We start from the raw sequence: 13,705 nt of genomic DNA on the forward strand, positions 1-13,705 counted from the left end.
AACAAGAAGGATCAAATACTGTCTACTGAGAAAATACATTGGGCTCCATTCTTAGGCCTTTGTTCAGGTGATGCCCTGAGAAAGACTGGCCAAGTCATCATCATTTATTTGAAAAGTCATGTTGATACAAAAGGGAGCATTCATCATTTACTCTTTGCTCCAATATAATATAACGTTGAAGTACTTGGATGAAATTTCCCTTTTGCTACTGAAGATACATACAGTGAGGCAGAGTATTTAAAATAATGTGTCCACAGAAGATGCTTAGGTTTTTCCTGAAGGCATTCTAAATATACAGAACTATTCTATTTCATTCATTTCATTTTGTATACTTATGGTTTTTTTTGAAAATACTAGAGGCATCTTCGAGTTTGAAAAGTTAAAACAAGAAATGTTAATCAACTTTCTGGTGCAAATAATTGATGCTTTTTTCCATCAAATCAGTGAAAAATTTGTAAGTCTTGGTGTTTTTCTTGAGAACTGAGAGCTCTGCCAACAAGCTTGGCAATAAAATAGGAGACTGTTCTACCTAAAAGGTTTCTGGAGTTTTTGAATGAGATTTTCTTTATTTTTCTGACAAGTATACAAACCATCTTACAGAGACAATGTCTGTTTTGTACTGACCCTACATGCTATAATCTTTACACATCCTCATAGGTATATACCGCAGAGAAACAGAACAAAGAATTGTATCTGTTCTACGTATTAGAAGTGAAAGATATTTCAAAAAAACACTTGCTGTCAGCTAATTTGATTAGTCCATAACTCATACTGATTTAAGTCAAAAGACACCAATGTCTTCTCTAGGTATTCTTTAAAATTGCTATGGATAGGCAATGAGAATTAAGTATCTTAGTATTTCAATCTCATGTTTTTCTTCTTGAATAAGAGTTTTAAAAAAATTAATATGATTATTTGCATTTTATTCCTTCATTTGTTTACGTGTTTCAGCACGTTTCCCTTCCAACATATTACTAATAGAAGTGACTACTTGATTTACATGAGAAACAGTATTTCATTAAAATGCTTATTTTCTAATGCAAAATAATGTTAAAGTGGTGGACTGCTTAACCATGCAATAAATGATGAATTTATATATCCCAAATATCTGTCTTGGCAGATATTGGAACTAATTTGTAAATACTTACTAAGTTAATGTCCAAGTCACATAGAAATGGAGATTTGGACCGGACTGACAAAGATAAGCAGCTCTGAGTCACATAGACCAATCATCAGGGAAAATATATTGTTAGCAACAGTAATTACAAGAGGTAATTGTGTCATTTACCCTGTTACAGACCACTAAATGTCATGAGTTTGGAACATAGCAGCTGTCACACAGTATTAACTTTGATGTTCAGGGTTTGGAAAATTACAGAACCTTTCAGTGATGGTGCATTTAAAAAAAAAAAAAAAAAAGATAAAGGCTTTGTATTTTTCAAAGTGGCCATAGAGTGATCACATCTTTTTCAGATAAGAGGACTGATTTCTGGAAAAGTGGGCGTTCATCAAGACTAATCCCTTTTAATTATTCATCTGTGTTTTTAATAAGCTTGGGATGTACACATATTTAGTAAGTCTTGATTACTTTTTTCCTAGCTCTTTAGAAGGTGGAAATGGATGCAGAATTCAGCTTAACTTCTGTATACATAGCTTTATTGTCTGAGAAGTAAATAGAGAATGTGTTTGATTTTCACCCGCACAGTTACTCCAGTCTGCCAGGGGTAGCTGAGGTGTACTATTTACTTAGTACACCTTCCAGGGATTGAGCTTCATGTTATTTTGAAGTCCTCCACATAGTGTCTCAACTTAAATTCTAATTTCTTCAAACAGGAGTATATGAAAGAGGTAGGATTACAAAGGTGAGCTCACCCTGGCAACCCAGGATGTAGTATTGAGAAAATGGAATATCTGGTCAGTTGTATGTATTAATATCCAAGTGCTTTTATTTCCAGGGAAGGCATCTTAAATGCAGTGGTTGTGATGGATGTGTTTGTTATACTGTTTTGGTGCACCTACATAAACTGCCAAGGAGCATCTGCACTAGGGAGAATCAGAACCATCACTAAAAACAGTATCAAGGGTGACCTGGAATCAAAGATTCAGTATCATTCTGCTTCGCCACCACTTCAGCATATGTTTGCCCTCATTTTCAAGTTGAGAACTCTTTCTCCAACTTGGTAAGCAACACTGAAGGAAGACCTATTCCCCATTGAGCTCAACCACTACAGATGTCTTAGCAAAAATAGTACTGTCCTGTTTGACATCGAGTGAGTCATCTGAAAGCCTGTATCACAGCACCTCCAGGGAAATGAGGTGAACTATCTCATGCATCAAGAACTCTCTGCTGCATAAAAGGATGGAAAACCATTTGTTTCCCAATGTCATAGTAACTTAAGTTATTCCAGAAGAAGAGATCAGGATCAAAGCAAAAGCAGCATTTCTTTCAGCACTGTAGTGCCTTCCATTTTCTTCATCTGACAAGCACTGTCCATGATAAAAGTAGTGTAAATTGTTATTGTAGTTTCCAAAGAACCCTCTGAAATATGAGTTAACAAACTCTGGACATGTTGACATCCCCAAAAGAATGGAAAAGGAGCACTACCTGTCTCCAGAGAGCTCTGACTACATTTTTAATTCATGAGTCCAACTCTGAATGGTACTTGATTCCTTAGACATCTTTCTGCTGTCCCATTGCATATCTATCCTTCTGTTATCTCCTTGCTGATAAAAAACAGTGTTGTTCAGCAGTGTTTTGTGGGGCCCTCTGGTTATGTAGATGGTCTGCAAATTGTTACTTGCAAAATCCAAGAACAGACAGCAAGTTATGAGCTTCAGCAGCAATTCTGAGAGACACTTCTCTGCTTTATTTGTATAACAGAAACGTGTAGCATGGAGGCCAAGTGTCCAATATAAGTATCTGTTGCTGGTGTCAGACTTGTGTAACATGGAGCCTTTAATTAAGGGAACAGTAAATGAAAAGGGTTAGCATTAGGGTAAGAAGTAAAATAAACATTTTTTTTTTGCTAAGGAAATTGCAGTAGGATACTTACAGCTCTAGTCTAGCAGTTCTACTAGCAATAATATATGGAGGTGTACTTAAGATGCAGAATTTGCTATCATTGTCACTTTTGACAGCATAATAGAAGATTGTGAAAGCATCTGTTTATTGTAAGTATGTAGGATGTTTAGTTTACAGTACAAGTTGGAATTTGAAAAGATTTACTTTGGAAAAGATAATACCCATAGCAAGAATAAAATAAATAAAAAATAAAAGCACAATATATGGAGAAACATCTCATGAAATGAGACATGAAATATCTTTTAAAACACTGAAACCTTATTTTAAAATGTCAGTGATAAAAGAGACAAGATATTAAAAGATCAGTTTGAATTACAGCAAAAAAGTAGTGCCTGACAAGGTCACAGACCTTATGTCTAGACTGAAATCTTTTAAGGTGGGATTTTCAAAATTATTTTGCATTTACATTACAGTTTTGCCATTGAAATCAGTGAGAGTTACAGATTTTCCTTTAGGCAAGAAAGGCTTATGCTAAGTTATTTAGAAAATCCTTCCCTTAAACGTTTCTGTTCAAGAAGGAATATACAAAATGGCAGACGTGGAGGAAGCAGGAGATAAATTAAAGCTTACTTTACTTTAGCTGTCATACTAAATATTTTTCAATATATTTCCTTTGCCTAACTTGTTGAAATGTGTAAAAATTCTCAGACTGCTATGTGAAGTAATACTGACTAACTGTACTGTAGAACCTGCTGTGGGAAGAATTTGAGTATTTTGCAAAAATACATTTTGTTCCACAAAACTGGAATTCATTTTTATAATACAGGATGAAGAAACTTAACTGGGTTTAAAAAGGATTAAATAATTTGTTAAAACGTGATGGGGAAAGATGGAGGGAATAAGATTAGTCCTGGAAGGATATATTTTAGCCATCAAATTGCCCATTGCAATGGGGACTGAAAATGACTTTGTTCCCCGTGAGTTCCAGGAGATCTTAGCACGGATTACATGATGAATAGATATTACTGAAAGGAAGGGATGGGCCAACATTCAACCTGCCTGCTGGGCTTCTCAAGTTAAGTCTTTGGAGTCTGTATACCCCAATTAGAGGCATAAAATATGTTACTGGATTTACCGCTAATGGACAATTTGAAGGGACTTACAGCTAAGAGTTTCACATTTCTTCATCTAAGAGGGAAACCCAGAACACAAAATACAAAACAAGACAAAAAAAAAAAAAAAAAAAAAAAAAAAAGCCCACAGAGATCTTGTAGAAAGAACAACTGCATAATGTTTTGAAAGGTAGATTAAGTTTTGAAGTCCAAGCAAGAGAGTAAGAAAAAAACATCTATATCCCTTGCAGGTTTTGGTGTGTGAAATAGTTTTCTTCAGATGAGCTGTGAAATGGAAAATCTTCTTAAAATGCGTTTTCAAAACACAAGTGTTTGGAAGCAGGAGATGTTTTAGGGATGGATTTCATTATTACATTCAGTGTCAGGATTTCTCTTTTTGTGAAACATATTATGCATAAAGATAATGTCAAGGTATTTAAACAGGTAATTAGTTAATCACGCAGTCAAAGCAGGGTGCAAGACAAGGTCAACATCATGGTTTAGTTTAGCTAACCCGTTCAATTGCTATAAGCATCCAACATCAGCATAAGCAGATTTCTTCTGTGGTCTAAGCCGGCTATGTATCATCATTTTTAAATGCTTCTTATGGTCTCCTTTTCTGTGTGTGACATCCATGAAGTCCTTGGAACAAAATCTCAAATCAGATAATCATCAGTTTTGGGATCTTCCATGTAGAACTGTTTTTACATAAACCAGTGTCCAACAATTCCAACGTTGTTCAAATGGCAGCTCTGACTGCACTAAACTGAAATAGTTCAAGCTGCACACATAACACACCAAAGTACCAGCTCAGTCCCTATCTGTCTCTGGTCTCCTCAATGCCACAACCACTTCAGAGCTTTCTGCAAAACACTTCTAACCTCACAGAGAGATGCAAGGAGAGTGGGTCTGTGTTTTGTCTTGTTCAAGTGTTTTTCAGCTGCTTTTAACCCTTAGTAAGTAACAGCCCATAATATAGGCTCCCCTTCATACTACAAATGCAGTGCAGTCCTGGAACTATTTTTGTAATGGATATGAAAAGGATCATTGGGTTTTGACTTTACCCTCAGTTTCTTCCTAAGATTTTGTCATAATTTTCTCAATTTCCCTTTTTTTATCACCTTAAGACCAAATATGGAATAAGTAAATACATTACTATATAAAACAGAGGAGTAGACATCTGATGAGATGATGACAGCTGTTCTCCCTGAAGAACAACAATGGGCTAAATAATTACAGACAGAGAAGCATTTCAGAAAGCAAGATCATCTCTAAACAGACCTTGAAAATGGAACATGCTGTCCTACAGCTATTTTTATTATCAACATCATTAAGATAAAAAGTAGAAAAATTCTAGACATAGATTTACAAAAAAGAGTTGTTTATGCCTGCACTGAAGAAAGAAAATGAAGACCAGGAGAGGGATGAATATATGGGAGTGGATGAAGGTGAAAATCAATGAAGTAACAAGATTAGCAATGAATTGACTATTGTGGGGAAACATGGATTTTCATATCCCCAGCTTGAACAAAGGACAGCTGCTGGTGGTCATTAATTAATGATAAATGACTTTTGTGTTAACTAAGATAAAGAATATGATGGCTACTGTGAGTGATTAAAGCTTGGGTTCCATTTTGCATTTGAATTAGGGAATGCCCATAGAAAAATGAATTGGGAAATACTAGAGTTGAGAAATATCAATATAAAAATGTGACTTAAGTATATGGGAATTGTACCATAATCATTAATAATTTTATGCCACTTGCTCATTGAAAATACTACGCATATACTAAGACAAGTAACCCTGCTAATTAGAGTTTAAACTGTCTAGTATGAAGTCTTTCAAGAAATTAACCATCTGTCATTTCTCTAATGATCCTAATGGAATATGTCTTCCAAACTGCCTATATAATTAATACTGATTTTTGTCTTGTACATTAATTATATGAGAAAAAGAGCTTGTAATTAAGATAAACTGTAAGTGGGCATTTAAGTGTGTTGGGTGCTGATAATTCAAGTGATGCATCTGTTGTCACTTTCACTGCCACATCCAATTGTCAGCTGATCACCACACTTCCATTGATTTGTACTGAATCAATGCGAAGGAGACAGGTGACAAAAAGTAATTTGAGTTCCAGAATTCAGAGATAGCATGAGGAGAAAATACTTAAAATATTCTGTTTGTTTATAAGATTTTAATTTCATTCACAAGCTCCTCCACTCAAAAATGGTTATCAGTTGCATGGTTTTACAAGATTACAAATGGAGAAGCATGGTTTTTTTAATATATGTGGGAACTTCTATGAATTTCTATACTTCAAGTGGTTATTTTCCAATGCTGGTAGTGAATGGTTTAGGAAAACTGACGGGATTGTATTCTTTACCCACAAGTATGAGATGCAACTCAGTCATAATTCCTTTCCACTGTTGATTTGGATTCTATGTCAATTTTTTTTTACATTGATGTTTGCAGAATTTGGAAGTTGCAGTATGCAAGTGGGAAATGTTTTACAGACTTTCTGTTTATTTTTAATTGTGAAACGTACAGTAGGAAGGGTAGTGGCTGATGTCGTTCTGCACTTTGAAAATAAAAGGAGGAGGAGGTGGTTGACACACCTAGTGGTCAGCATGTTAGCTTCTACTAAGTTCTGCAAGAATCTCTGCACAGATAATAAAAGCAGTAGGACAGATCCCCATCTGCCATGTCATATGTCATAGGATTCAGTGGGTCTGTATGAGTTTATGCCAGCACTGCATCTCCTGAGGATGCAGTACTTTACCCTTCATAATCCTCTGAAATGACATCTTTGTCCAGGAAACCACATGAATTGTTCTGGAGTAGCAGCAAAGTAAAATAAAATTCGTCACTTTCTGTGCATGTATGTATGTATGTATGTGTGTATAACTGATTTGTTGCACATCCAAATGCATGAATTAATTACATCATCACATAATTTTTGTATCCCTTAAATCATCTGTGTCATAACGATCATTCTGTTTTTTTTAATGGACGTACATATCAACCCATTCTTACTACTGTTTTAGCGTAGAGCACTAGCACATTTTGGAGGTGAAACTATCTAGAAAGAGATCATTCTAGACATAATTTATTCAATATATATAATGTGTTTGAAACTTCAGTTGGTTCTCAGGACAGAGATTTTATTAATGTTAACACTGTTGAGCAGCGAGTCCTGGCAAAATGGATTTTAGATCTATTAGATAATATAGCTTTAGAGGTAATCACTGAGACTAGTGCATTTGGTTTTATAGAAAGTTTATGCAAATGTGGGTGTGTTAATGGTTAAAATCTCTCTCCAGAAGTCAATTTTATTTCCTTGCCACTGTACTACTCCTACACTGGCCCTGCCCCATCATCATTTTGGTGTGCAGTGAAGTAAGTATGGATATTTGTTAAATGTGTGTGTGTCATATTATTTCCTAAGAAGTTGCTTGAAATGAATGACCTCACTTTTGATTCTTGGAGCATCAGAAATATATTTGGGCAGTACTGACATTCTAAATAATGCAAATGATGTTTCTATCCCGTTTTTCAAACTTTAAAAAGTGGAAGAAGTCATATTCATGGTTATCCTTAAACAATTCTTTTATGAATTGCTTTTTTGCTTCTTTATAATGCACAGCCCAATCTGCTTCTACAGTTTCTAGATTGATATTAAAGATTGCTGAGCTCATTCGATGTCCTCTCTATTTAAGATGACTTTCTGAATATTTCAGTAAAATAAGAAGACAAAATGTTAAATGTTTAATGAAGAATTATCAACCACCTTTTTCATGACAATCAAGTATTTCTATCTTTAATAAAGCTAGATAGAGAATTATGGAAAAAGCTCTTTCTGATAGTCTCTTCAACATTGCTACAGATGATACGCCATACATTAAAAGAGTGAATGTTGTAAGGTGCTTTATGTGCAGGACTTTTCCCCTTCTGTATTTTAACCATTTATTATCCGTCCTTATCAGAGCCAGCCGTGCAGTGCAGACTGATTGCTCTGTGTGGTGCCCCTCAATATGTATGGAGGGAATATGAAGAAGTATGGAAGGAATATGAAGTACTACATATAAATGGTTTTAACAGTGCTATTGAACCCAAGCTCAGATGAGGCAGGGTAACTGATCTAGGTGAAAGGTAAAACATTCCAATTCTTTTTTGATGACATTTTTTATTCCTATCATTTTAAAATGTCTGTTTCTGTACTTATACTTCTGTGGCTGTGTGGTGGGCCCTCTTCCTGCCCCATAGGCAGACATCCTCCATGAGCTTTCTTGCAGAAGGATATAAAACACTGAAGTTTCTCACAGCAAGAGGTGGAAACCAAGAATATTATCTTTGAATTCAGGCTCAGTTACTTAGCTGATAGATAAGAAATTTAGATTAAAAAATTTTGTTTTTTAAAAAGCTCATCTTAAAAGACTCTTCAGATTTTATTAGTCTACAGAGTAAATGTTATGAAGATACATTCTAGGGTGACAGTTATCTTTTTTTTTCTGCAGAGGCCATACATCTATGCACATGGTCTTTGAGGCCCAGGTACTGCAAGGTGGACTCACCCATATTGTTAACACCTGGCTGTGCTGGAACACCATCAGCAAACTCTCTTGGCATGGGTCCCTCATGGGCTTTCAGAACTGTTCTGGGCTTAAAGCTGCTCCTCTTGGTGTCAGACCGTTCTCAGCTGCTTTTCTCTAATATACTCTTGTCCACAGGAAAGAGCTGCTATGCATGCTGGGGATGCTGCTGCAACCCTAAGGCATGAGGTGGATGGTGGCATTTCTCATTGAGCATGATACTTAATTTGCCAAATGCAGCGATTTGAGCTGAGTTTATCAGTGTGATGTATTGCTGTATATACCCCCCCTCCTGAGATCCCAGAATAATGTTTTTGCAAGATATTTTGGCCTGCTGAGTGCATAATGTTTCTTACATTTCCATAGCTATTTTCCTTTCATACGTTACATAAAACTTTTACAAATGAGAAAGCAGTGTATATTTTATATTTAAATGGCATATTACATATAAATAATATCATGATATTAACACAAACAAAGCCAGAATATGATTACAGCATAGATAATACTTTTAACCTCATTTGTATGAGCGCGACATTCTTTAATTTTATGACTGGTCTAATATAAATACTACTTCAGCCAGCATGAGAGATTACACTGCGGTGGGAGGTTGGAGTCAAGTATCGTAACCAGATTTGAGGGGCTGGATCATTTGTGAACAATATCAGTTTTAGTTATTAATGCTGAGAACGAAGTAATTATTTCTCACGCTTCAGGGCAGAGGCCTGCAGCCTCAGCTTGGCTGTATCCAGTGGGGACTCAGTCCCTGTATGGAACAAGGACATCAGGACGTTGCTGTAAAATAAGCAGAAAAACCCTAAACCAAAATAAAGCAAACTAAAGAACCCCGTGAATTGTTTAAAATTGATTATTTACATTTTGGTGATTTTCCTCCTGTTAAACAATGGGTATTTGTTTTGCTATAGGACACTTTATGTCTACTGATGGATTAGGGATGTGCCATTCTGCCAGTTTTATACTCCTGTGGTTTATGGCTATTATTGAATAGCATGTCGAATTCTTCCATAGTGATTTGCAAGTGTTAACAAATTCATTTTCCTGACAGTCCTGTGGGATATGCGCAGACTTCAACTCTTTATTATAAAGCAGATGATTCAGAGCAGTGTGACATAGCCAAGACAAGGGAAGAAAGAGCATCTAGTTTCAGATTTAAGACTTGTGTTGTAGCCAGAACTGCACTAATAAGATTTGGTAAAACCTGGACAGAATGGTGGCTATGAAAGCCTCAAATGCAGACTAGTTCATGTGTGCTGATTCAGATTATGTAGCTTTATGTTCCCAAAACAGTTGATTTTACCGAAATTAAATTTTGGGGTACTCTGAGATTATTTATGTTTAAGTAAATACTATTGATTTAAAGAAAATACACGGAATAATTTCAGAAGATGGAAGCTTTTTATTCATGATACCTACAGACTAAGATACTGCATGTTGAATATACTCAAGCAATTCTTCTGACATTTGGAAAAGATACTTCAAAGCATCTTCTTTTGAAATTGCATTTTCCATTTTTTTAAAGAACCACAAACTAAAACATTAAAATGTTCACCAACAGAAACACTTAGATCATGCTTCTTTTGTCCCTCATTCTGAGGAGCAGCCTGTTCTTTGTTTCCTGGTTACTTAACTAAAAGTGAGTAGAGTACACACTGAAGTGAAGGAAAACAAGGACTATATTTTGAAGTCCTGACTTCTGCAAACTGTTCTTGCAGCTTGGAGTGTGTGACTTGCACCACTGGTCATCTTTCTGAAGGAAATCCTATGAATCCCATGCAGGATAAACCTGCATGTATAAATTATGCAGTAGAATTATTATATGGATCTTCAGTATATTAGCCAGTTCTTTGACAGGTGTTTACGAGAACCGTGTAGCCTATGTGAAAAGTGTAATGATGGTAGTTCTCCATTAATGAAAGTGGAGTTGTGCTCCAACACATTTCTCACATAGAAGTATGTGTTAAAAACACATAACCTAATTACCCCATTGTTTCATGTTGACATAGCCAAGTTATCACTAACTACTACTTCTCTTTTATTAAAAAGCTTCTGTGTATTTTAAAACTTGAAGAACAACCCATTGTTCTTTCATTTTCTAGAGCATGATGAGTGTGTAACAAACCAGCACAACTGTGATGAAAATGCGCTATGTTTCAACACCGTGGGTGGGCACAACTGTGTCTGCAAGCTGGGTTACACTGGAAATGGGACTGTGTGTAAAGGTAAGTGGCTGAGAACCTGGGGATTCAGCATTCCTTGAACTCAGTGAGGTGCTTTGCTAATAAAAATCTGTTGCCATACCTTGAAGAAGACGGGCAAAATGCTAGGCTAGGCATTTAGGTCTTGCACCTACTAGAAGATCTTCATAGGTAGGTACACGGGGACCCTGCATATGACTGAGTTCATAGTGATTTGAGGATGGCGCATAGACTTGGTGGAGACACAGTGCTGCTTTAACTTCTGTTGTATTTCACGTCAGAAGGGATGATGCTATTGGGCCCAAGTCCCTGGGAGTCCTCAAACTCATAACACTGAATGGAGAAAATACCTGATAACAAAAGTAGTGCAACTGCAGGGAACTGGCTCAGATGTGAGAAGTGGTCTAACTGCAGCAATTGCATACCAAGAATTCCCACTTTATCTGTTAGGTGTCAGACTTCATGGAGCCTCAGTTAGCATTGATAACAACACATAGATTCATTCTGCTGCTGTGTTAAGGCCAAGCCCAGTATTTCTCTAATTGCTAAGCTTGCTTCTGATCTTAATGGTGTCTTTTTCTTCACCTGAGCCACAGTATGATTCTTCTAAATATTCCTAACATAATGACCCATCTGTAAAACATCTTAGCATCGTCAACTTCCAGCCAAACACAGAGAAAGAGGGAGAGATGTGAGAGATGTCAGTAAATGACCCCCTTTACACTGAGTTCTCTCCTCTGGGAATGGGAAATCCAAGTTAGCCTGAGGAGGTTCAAACCACAGCTGCTCCTCTCAGAAGTGTCCTTGATCTTTGAACTCACAGGTGAAGGTCTGTCAGCTCATGAAAAAGTAATTGGGATTTCTTTGGGTTGAAGACAAGGTGCATAACCCTATAGCACTTGTGTTTCTTGGTCAAGAGCTCTGAGTGTAGATCTTACATTTCACAGGACACGTGGCCCCACTGCGGCAGAAAACTGCACCCTTCCTTCTTTTGTATTAAAGGAGTGTGCAGGAGAAATCTCAGCCCCTATTGGAAAGTGTCCTTCTCTGCAGCCCCAGCTGTGGCGTAGGTGTCCTTCAGGCAGAACATCATCTCTGATGGCTGTGGCCTCCCTTCTCTGGGCCCTCTTGCACCAGCACTCATATAAGGGTCTCATCAAGAGGCTGAAGCCTCAGAATGGAGACCTGGAAGGCTCACATTCCTAATACCCATGTCTCAGATGGGGCTGCAGACCCCATACTGTGGCTGGTTACAGATGCAGGGCCCACTGCCCCCAGAGCTGCGCACTTTGGACTATGCACTCAACTCTTGTTTTCTGTTGTTTCGTGTGAGCAGAGAATTGCTCATTCCATATTGCAGATCAGAGCAATTAAACAGCTGCTGTGTTGTATATCAGAACCAGTTGCATTTTTGTGCCTGCAGAGAGATTTCTTTAGTGCATAACTATATCTGGAGAATGCTGAAAAGCCTAAATATTCATAGCTGTATCTGGAGAATGCTGAATTGCCTAAATATGTGAGCGCAGCTTCTCAGATTGCAGTGTACCAACAAACAAATCCAGGGATTGGCTTCAAATTGTAAATGGTAAATGTTTTTGAGTTTTTCAGAATCTCTGGAGGCAAATGACTATCTTCCAATTTAATCTCTGAATGATGGAGGAAGGTAGCCAGCTGATTCAGTGCTCATTTGTGCCTGCTATGCTCATGCTTTTATTTAGGATGCTAAGAACAGTGTTATCCTAAGAAGAGTTCATTCACTGCTTCCTGGTGCATAGGAAGGAGTACATATGTAGATTGTTGCCATCATATGATTTACTCTAATCTCCTGTAGCTTGTCAGTCCATCTGGCTAATGAGGCAGGGGGGCTATAAACAATCTTTAGTGACCTCTGTCCTTCAGAGGAAGCAGCCTCTGCAGTCAGTGCTGTGAGGATTGTGCTGGTCATCAAACTGTGTCTCAGTCTGCCGGGGCTTGGGGTCACCTGTGTGGATACTGAGGGTAATTTTGTTAATTCTTATGCTTTTACTGTTCCAGCATTTTGCAAAGATGGGTGCCGGAATGGAGGAGCCTGTATTGCTTCCAATGTGTGTGCCTGCCCACAAGGCTTCACTGGCCCCAGCTGTGAGACTGGTAAGATTTTAATTGAATTTATGGTGAAGGAAATCCAAGAAGGATGCTGGAGGTAATCCAAGAATAAAGGAGAGTTTTAAGTGTGTGCCCTAAAAGAGGAAGCTGCTGCTACAGTGTTACTCACTTTTCCTATATGCCTCCCAAGTGAATACATTACAGGAGTTCTAATTAGAAGCACATGGACTGCAAAAATGAGAACACGAATTAAGACATCTTGGGTTTTGATGTTTCATAATTAATAAGATTATTATAGAATTGCTTTTCACCTCAAATGGCCTTTATTATCTCCTGTGAATGGCAGATAACCCAACATCTAGAAATGAATCCCAGTAACTGATTATTTCTGTGCTGCAAACATGTCTAGTTCACTTATAACCTTAAGTGGAGATTTCTGCATCAACTCAGCATTTTTTACTCAGTGTAAGGCAGGTTTCAGATTTCCCTGCTGCTTTTCCTTTCTCTTGCAGGCATTCCTTTCTCTCCATGCTGTCCCCGAGGATGGTTGTACAACAAAGCCTTGTTTTAGAGCTTTATTTTTTGAATCTTGGATCTACACAAATTACAGCAGCAGGCACTTTGCCCAGCAGAAAATGTACAGTGTTAATACTTAGCATCTCAAGTGCTTGTAAATAATT

General features: G+C 37.3%; 1 protein-coding gene across 1 annotated transcript in view; it reads left to right on the forward strand.

Moving 5' to 3' along the window:
• The window catches only part of NELL2 (neural EGFL like 2), a gene marked incomplete at both ends in the record, with an annotated part of 141,942 nt that overhangs the window by 91,588 nt on the left and 36,649 nt on the right, over positions 1-13,705 (forward strand). The window contains 2 exons of the mRNA XM_079548740.1: positions 10,842-10,964; positions 12,975-13,070. Coding sequence (XP_079404866.1) covers positions 10,842-10,964; positions 12,975-13,070 — 219 coding nt within the window. The remainder of the gene's footprint in view (positions 1-10,841; positions 10,965-12,974; positions 13,071-13,705) is intronic.

Source organism: Tetrao urogallus (assembly GCF_951394365.1).
Source record: "Tetrao urogallus genome assembly, chromosome: 1".
Classification (NCBI taxonomy): Eukaryota; Metazoa; Chordata; class Aves; order Galliformes; family Phasianidae; genus Tetrao; species Tetrao urogallus.